Source organism: Monosiga brevicollis, genomic scaffold (assembly GCF_000002865.3).
Source record: "Monosiga brevicollis MX1 MONBRscaffold_20 genomic scaffold, whole genome shotgun sequence".
Lineage (NCBI taxonomy): Eukaryota > Choanoflagellata > Craspedida > Salpingoecidae > Monosiga > Monosiga brevicollis.
The window spans coordinates 552,314-560,658 of record NW_001865057.1 but is presented as its reverse complement, the minus strand read 5'-3'; the positions used below and the strand labels follow the sequence as shown (position 1 = coordinate 560,658).

The 8,345-nt window shown below is 54.3% G+C and overlaps 2 protein-coding genes across 2 annotated transcripts in view; one reads left to right on the top strand and one right to left on the bottom strand.

The window, feature by feature from the left end:
- Window positions 1–3,802, top strand: part of MONBRDRAFT_10328 (uncharacterized protein) — a gene marked incomplete at both ends in the record, with an annotated part of 9,656 nt that extends 5,854 nt beyond the window's left edge. Inside the window, 2 exons of the mRNA XM_001748075.1 lie at window positions 1,000–2,659; window positions 3,303–3,802. Coding sequence (XP_001748127.1) covers window positions 1,000–2,659; window positions 3,303–3,802 — 2,160 coding nt within the window. The remainder of the gene's footprint in view (window positions 1–999; window positions 2,660–3,302) is intronic.
- Window positions 3,803–4,081: 279 nt separating this feature from the next.
- Window positions 4,082–8,232, bottom strand: MONBRDRAFT_38135 (uncharacterized protein; the record flags this gene model as incomplete). Its single annotated transcript, XM_001748009.1, has 1 exon — window positions 4,082–8,232. One exon carries the CDS (start codon window positions 8,230–8,232, stop codon window positions 4,309–4,311), a length of 3,924 nt encoding a protein of 1,307 aa, XP_001748061.1. The 3' UTR covers window positions 4,082–4,308.
- Window positions 8,233–8,345: the final 113 nt, after the last annotated feature.

Genomic DNA, 8,345 nt, shown 5'->3' with positions numbered 1-8,345 from the left:
TCTCTCTCTCTCTCTCTCTCTCTCTCTCTCTCTCTCTCTCTCTCTCTCTCTCTCTCTCTCTCTCTCTCTCTCTCTCTCTCTCTCTCTCCCTCTCTCTCTTTTGTTCTCCTGGTCGGAAACGCCACGACAACTGTCCAGGATGCTGCATCGGCTGCGAACCAGGGGCAACAGAGGGAGAATGGATGGAGGGAACGAACAGTGGTAACGGTGGTGGTTATGTAGCCAGTCTCGGAAACTGATCACCAGGAGCAGCGTTGCTTGTACGCTTTGTGCGTTTGGCGCTTGCTGTGTGGTATGGATTTCTTCTGACGGGCGTTCGGAAAGTTGCCGACACCTCGGTTTCGAACTTATTTCTACATCAAGTACAAGCTATTCGTAATGTACTAGATTAGTAAAACATGTTTTTCTGCATCAACTCGATTTTTTTCGACGAAAAAAGCGAGTCCGCTTTTGACGCACTCTCTCACTGTTTCTCCCTCTTCTTGTCGCTCTTCTTCTCTCTCTTTTGACGCTCTGCTTCTCTTTTTCTCTTCTCTGTCTCTTCTCTCTGTCTCTTCTCTCTCTCTTTCTCTCTATTTTACACCTCTCTTTCTCTGACCAATTCTTCTTCTCTTCTCTCTCTCGTTTCGATCTCCTCTCCCTCTTCTCTCTCTCTCTTCTCTCTACTGCTGCCCTTTCTCTCTCTCATTCTTTCTTGCCTTCAGCGTCATTTTTTTCTCTCTCTCTCGCTCTCTCTCTCGCTCTCTCTCTCTCTCTCACACACACACACACACACCTGATCGGATCCGATTTGCTCTTGTGGCCCTTGTTGAGACGTTGACGGATACACACCGCCGGGCCTGCGCCTCGCCAAGCGTCTGGCTGTGGTAATTGTTGGCGATGGTTCTTCGTGGTGTATTGACGTTGGTCATTGCCACGGGCGTGGCGACGGCGGCGTCGAGCGCTAGCGGGACGTGGCGCTTGACAGCGAATTTGATCGAGGCGCACCCTCCACCACAGCTGACCGCTGCTGTCAGCGGCTTTGATGATGGACTCTTGATCCAAACTTTAGGCCCGACCGGTCTTGTGCTGACCGACGCGCATTACCAAGCGGGCGAGTTTTTCAACGGATCAGCTGCGACCAGGCTCACGACCCCACCCGTCGCGCCCTCCGCCTCCGTGTGCCTCTGGCCAGACGGCTCTGTCTTTGCGGTTGACAACAACACACTCACGTACACGACCTCTGATGGCACGATTCGAGCCTCACAAGCTCTTTATGAGCTTGCAACCCCCAACGCCACTCTGGCCTGTGATCCCAGCCAAGCGAATCCAACGGTCATCTTTGGTGTTGAAAGCTCATCCAACCCATCCAACCCGCGAATTCCGCCCCACCCACTTCTCTTTCGCTGTTCCTACCTGGCATCCACACAACAACTCGGATGCAATCAGACCCAAGCTCGCCGCAACACGCGGTTCACTTGGACACCCGATCAGGTCTTGACGGCTTCCGCCTATTCGATAAGCAAGCATAACAGATTGCCGGCCTCGGAGCTGCTATACCCAAATCAGCCCCATGGACCAAAGGACCATGATCCCCTGGGCCCCACGGCATATTGTAACCAGCTTCAATTTCAAACAGCTGTATTTCCTCTTAATCACCAATATGTTGCCATCATCACGCCCACCTCTGAGCTGCAGATCTTGGAGATGGGCCCTCACTTCCCCACCTGCCGTGAACTTGTGCACCGCACACTCCCAACCATCAAAGACCCCTCCCGCGCCCGCATCTATTCGCTCACAGCAAACGGCACTCTGGCCATGTTGGTGCATCAGGCCGTGGACGCAGATTGTGTGAGCCTGTATGCCCTAGGCTTTGACCCCAGCCATGAACATGGCATCTTCAACCTCAGCACAGCTCGCGACCTGCCCGGTGTGCGGCTGGACACCCACGCGTTTGTGGTCTCGAATGAGCAGTTGCTGGTCGTCGGCCCGGTGATGCAGCCGGCCAACGTCCTCTTGGATGACAACGATTGGACCAGTGCAGCAAGGCGACGGACCGCACGAGCTACAGCCTCGACTCGACCCGATGTCAAGGCTTTCAACGCTTCAAAGTACTCATATTTTGACCAGAATCCAGGACACGGGCCCTCAAGCTCAGTGCTCCTACCAGCAATGATCAGCGGCATCGCTGCTGTTGGTTTGTTGCTTTTTCTTGCCTTTGCTAATGTTGTTCGCCAACGCAAGAAACGTGGTGCTACGGACGAAGCCTCGATCGCCCTTGTAAGCCCAGCAGCAGTCATGTCGGAAGATTTTGGGTCTGAGTTTGAGCTCGTCCAATTACTAAGTCTTCATCCGAGCCAAAACATTCCGGCTGGCTATTGGACAACAAATGGCATGTCTAAGCTCATCCAGGACATCATGAGCCTCGAGGAACAGAACCAGAGACAGGAGCTGTCGATTCGTCTCCTCGACAAATTTTCTTCTGCACTCGAACACATCACATTTGATCACATGAGTGAGCTCCCTACCCAGCCCCTTGAGCTCCTTCCAGAGGTATATTTGCAACCTTTATCCAGGCCATCTGACGTCACGCCCAACTTTGAAGACACGCACTCCTTGGCCGATTTGGACTTTAACAAACTCTACGGTTTTATTTATGCGTGGCTCCGGTGGACCTCAGGTATAAATCTCAACCTGCTGATGAGCGCTTTTCTTCCCCCTGTTGTCGCCATTTCTCATGCTTGTATGTGCCCCTTGCCGCTTGGAAAAAAAAAAAAAGTGTCGCTCCCCGATGAGCTCTCAAAGTCGCGCAATCAATTCCAGTGGGCCCTGCTGGAACGCTGTGCCAGCATGTCAAACATGACAATCTGCGGTCTCCTCAAACTTGAAGAAACGGACAAGTCGGCCTGCCTCTTTACTCGTCTCTTAGAATGGGGTTGCGTACGTCACAAGCTTTTGAGGAACACGTGATCTACCTGAAATGCACTTGGTGAACAAGCAGCTCATCCTGACCCCCCCATTTGATAGGATACATTATGCTTATTGATTCTGGAGGAGCTGGAGGAAGCGGATCCGAAAGGAGTTGTGGACGTGAGTCGATTTGATTTGTACCGAAATCACCGAAAAACATTACCCCAAGTCCTCACATGTTTTTTTTTTTTTTTTTTTTTTTTTTTTTTTTTCCCCTTTTTTTTTTCCCTTGTGTATGGGACGTTTGCAGCTGCTATTTGCGTCGTGTAGGCGGACACCCTTGAAGTGCATCTTTTCAATGCCCTACGATCTCAGTAAATGCCTGAAGCATGTCATTTGCATCGGCTCCCGAGGTAGGGTTCAGAAGCTCAAGCTCAATTTGGCTCAGGATATGGACCAAGACAGCAGCTGGGTTCAGTGCTTGTTTGGTAATGACTCACAAGCGATTTTACAACAAGTCTTGGTCATTTGCGACAATTTGGCAAGCGACAATCTCCCAGAAGCGAAACGGCCCTACCTGGCCATCGCCACCTGCATCCGCATGTATTGTAAACGCTACCACGAAAACGACGATGAGCCGTTTTGCAAATGCTGCAGAACCATGATTGAGGATGTCGAATGTCTACCGGGGCAGCCCTACCGCTTTGACCACCGCATGATGTTGGAATTCACAGTGGCAGACTTCAAACAACAAGAAGGCGCCAAGCAGCAACAAGGAAACCGGCTCAAAAAAAAAACCAAGGAGGTCTCTGCAAGTTCTGCGTCCACGCCTGACGAGGAGCCTCCTCATGCCAGCAAGCGGAGTAAAGTGGGGGAGAATTTGAGTGAATACTCGTTCGACTCCTTGGCCTGATCTTCCCTCCGACTGCAAGATCTAGGCATCAGGCAACTGCATTCTACCCTTGGATGAAATTGGACGGCTTCTCCGCTCAGGCCTCGTTGCCAAGTCTCACCATCCAACAATCTTTTTTTTATTTCATGCGTTAATCAATCTATATCAATGATTCCGTCTTGCTGAGAACACAAACGTTTGCAATTTCGCTCGTGCCTACCCACTGATGTTCTCCATGTCGCAGGAGTTTGAAAAATGTTACAGATGGTGGTATGTTATGACGCGCGTGGCCGTGTGAGTGAGTTTGAATATCAATTTCCGTTTTATGGTTTTGACTTTGCTTCCTTGGCAAGAGATGGCAACAACCCGCCACTTTTCTCAACTAAAGCATCCGACTCTCACAGTGACGAATAATCCTGGGCAAAAGAAAGAACACGAGCGGACCAACCCAGTCGAACGTCGACGAACAAACGGGTGTTTTCGTATACCCCGGTGTACCTGGCAAGTTCCGTTGCCAAACAGTGAGCTTAAGAGGGTGAATAACCCGGGCTGGTGGGCGAGTAGCCCGGGCTGGTGGGCGAATAGCCCGGGCTGGTTGGGCCGCTTGTCCCGTTGGCTGTCGGGCTGTAGCTCGGGCTTGTCGGTGAGTAGTTGGGGCTCGTCGGGCTGTAGCTCGGGCTCGTTGGTGAATAGTTGGGACTCGTCGGGCTGTAGCTCGGACTCGTCGGTGAGTAATTGGGGCTCGTCGGGCTGTAGCTCGGGCTCGTCGGCGAGTAATTGGGGCTCGTCGGGCTGTAGCTCGGGCTCGTCGGTGAGTAGTTGGGACTCGTCGGGCTGTAGCTCGGGCTCGTCGGCGAGTAGTTGGGGCTCGTCGGGCTGTAGCTAGGCGACGACGGTGAGTAACCAGGGCTTGTTGGTGAGTAGCCAGGACTCGTGGGCGACTTGACATTGGGGGAGGTGGGGCTGTAGCTTGGACTGGTCGGTGAATAGGCAGGGGACTGGGCGTTGTAGGCCGGGCTAGAGGGACTGTAACTCGGGCTGGTGGGCGAGTACGAAGGCGATTGCGCGCCGCCCACGTTGGGTGACGTTGGACTGTAGCTTGGGCTCGTTGGGCTGTAATGTGGTGAGGTAGGGGTGAACCCCGCAGGCGAGGCCGGAGAAAACCCGGGCGAGGTGGGAGACATCCCAGGCGAAGTGGGGCTGTAGCTGGGGCTGGTGGGCGAGTAGCCTGCCGGCGACGAAGGGTCATAAAAGGGGCTGGCACTGACCACGCCGGGGCTCATCGCACCACCAGGGCTCATTGCACCGCCAGGGCTCTGTGCAATGCCACCAGGGCTCAACATACCGCCGGGGCTAAAGGCCCCGGCAACAACGGGTGAGAAGCCACCGATGGGTGTTTGGCCGGCACCAAGGTAAGGTGAGCTGGCGTTTTGAGGTGTCATGCCACCCATGCCAAACGGTGTGGCATTGCCCTCACCCCAAGGCGTGGCGGCACCGTTTGCATCACCGCCCTTGGCAAACAAGCCGCCAAGTCCCGGCTCGACGGGAACGGCATGCTGCAGTCGGTCCTGGTCCAACAACAAATCGAAACAGCCTGTACCGCCGGGTATGACCTGACCCAGCATGATGTTCTCAGACACACCCTTGAGGTAGTCTGTCTCACCGTGCGCGGCAGCCTCCAGCAAAATGTCCACCGTCTCCTCGAACGAGGCCTTCATGAGGACGCCCGTGTTTTGACGATTAACGCCGTGGCGCGTAATGGCCATGAGATAGCCCTTGGTGGTCATGATGTCGCAAAGCAAGGATAGATGGCGAGCATTCACGTAGGAACCACCGAAACTGATGACATTGTACATCTCTGCCTCGATAGCCTTGCGCGCACCCTCGATGCCAAACGTGGAGAAGATTTCCACAATGTCGTTGGAAGTGGATCGCTCTTGATCAACATAGCGCTGTGCAAAAACCGATTGGATGCTGGAGCCATCCGTTTCGACAAGGAACTGATCCTGCGGCTTGAACTCGCCTTCCTCATTGATGAAGATGCGCTGTTTGCCCGGTTGCTTGCTGTCGCCCGTGACCAGGTAACCTCGCGTGATATCCGGGATGCCCTGCAGGGTAATGGAGTGAAGAATGCGGTCTTCCAGCAGGCGCAGGTAGGCGTCCGGACCCAAGCTGTCGTCGGCCTCAGACTTGTCGCGGGGCAAGCGGATGCGCATGACCGTGTGATCCTCAATGTTGCCCTGCTGGAAGTGAACCATGACCGTGTCCCGCTCTGTGTCTTGAACGGCGCCCATGGCGCGCTTGATGAGCTTGGCCACGTTCTCGGGCAGGATGCGGCGTGTGTTGATTTCGCGCCGGCTGAGCTCCCACCGCAGCACCCAGCGATGCCATTTGTTCATATCAAAGTCACCAATATCGTAGTTTTCCAAAAACTCGCGGTCCTCCGGGATGACAGAATTCATCTCATCGGGGTCATAGTAGATACTACTGCTGTGAATGATTGTCTTCAAGGTGGAATGCTCAATGCTAAACAGCACCTTCATGGCCGTGTTGCGGTCTTGGTACTTGTCTTCGCCGATGAAGAGGACCATGCTTGGGGTTTTGGGCTTTTTGGACACGTTGATGATTTCCTTCAAGCGGGGCACACCCAAGGTCACGTTCTTGGCTGACACACCAGCCAGATGAAACGTGTTGAGTGTCATCTGTGTGGCGGGCTCACCCAGCGACTGGGCGGCCAAGGCACCCACCATCTCACCGGGCTGGGCCTGTGCCTGCATGAAGCGCTTCTCCACCTCACCAAGGATCCAATCGAAGGCCTTGGTGTTGAGGCGGTGGCGCACAATGCACTGTCGCGAGGACAGGACTGAGCGCAAGTTGCAATTGAAAAGCAGGGTGGCGTTGCGCTGCGCCACCTTGCTCAAAGGGTCGTCACCAGGAATGACCACGAGGCGGTCCGTAAAGGTACGGATTGCCTGAGCCACGTGAGCGGGAGAGAGGTCCGTAGGGCGCCGGGGATCAATGTTAAACTCCTTTTGCGCACTGATAATGAGGCGCCGGAGTTGCACAGGAAGAACCACGTCGGCTTCACCCTTGGGAAACACGGAGCGCAAAAACTGGCGGTCGTCTTGGAGGCGTTGCCACTCGTCCTCGAGCTCCTGAAGCATTTCATCGTCTGCGTTGATATCGTCGACAATGTTGCCCACCAAGTACTGGCGCAGTGAGGCTAGCTTGTTGCCCGTGTTACAGAAGTCGCGCTCAAAGCCCTGGTCACTGGGCGTGAGCGTGGGCAGGCCCTGTTTTTCAAGACACGCGCCGTCCATGCCGTCCTCGCCGTAGCACAGTTGGATCAGGTCACCGTTGCTGTTACGAATTGAACCATCATAGTTGAGGCGCAAGCCCTCCATGGACTTGACCAGGCGGCGCTGGATGTAGCCAGTCTCGGCCGTCTTGACGGCCGTGTCAATGAGACCTTCACGACCACCCATGGCGTGAAAGAACATCTCCTGCGCACTGAGCCCCTTAAAGTAGGAGTTGAAGACGAAGCCACGACTATCGGGACCGTAGTCGTCCTTGACAAAGTGAGGCAGGGTGCGATATTTGAAGCCAAAGGGAATACGCTTGCCTTCAACGTTTTGCTGGCCGACACAAGCAATAATCTGGGAGATGTTGATGGGACCACCCTTGGAGCCGGCCGTGGACATGGCCTTGAAGTTGTTGTGAATCGAGAGCGAGTTCTGGGCCGCCTTACCGGCCTTGTTCACCATGTCATTGAGGACAGTGTTGACCTCAACTTCAAAAGTCTCACGCACGGTGTTGCCGGGCTTTGGCTTGATATCATCCGCCTGCGCTTTGGTGATCAGTTCATCGACACTGCGCGTGGCCTCTTGCGTCAACTCCTCGATCTTCTTATTAGTGTCCTGGTCGGCGACGGCATCGCCAATACCGATGCTGTGACCGTGAATAAGGAGCCAGTTGTTGATAACTGTCTGGATGTTGCCGTAAAATTGACGCGCCTCCTCAAGGCCATGCTCAACGGTGATGGCGTGGATCACGCCGCCTCCCTTGGCGCCAAGCATGCTTTTGCACAAGATGCCGGAAATGAGCACGCCCTTGGAGATGATGACCTTGGTATCGTGCACCGTGAGGTACGGTGTAGCACGGTCCACCTTATCCTCGTGGGTGCTGTGCTTGCCCTCCAAATTGATGCGGCGGGGGATAATCATGGACACGAGTTGCTTGCCGGTCCACAGTTCCTTTGGTGCGACAATGGCTGGCACCGGGATCTTCCCGTCCCAATTGGGCATCCACATGAGCAGATGCATGAGCTGCTCACGCTCAATGAAGCAGTCACGAAACGTCATGCGCCGCGCAGCGGTCAGCGTATCCTGAATGATACCCATGACAGGTCGATTCGACTGGGGCGTCAAGATGTTCTTGTGCACCATCATCATTTCCTCAATCTACAACAAGGATTGAACCACGGTCGACACGCAAGGATGAGCCCGTGATGTTGCGTTTGCACGGGTTTGTGTGATTGATATGACAAGCAAACATAAAAGCAAAA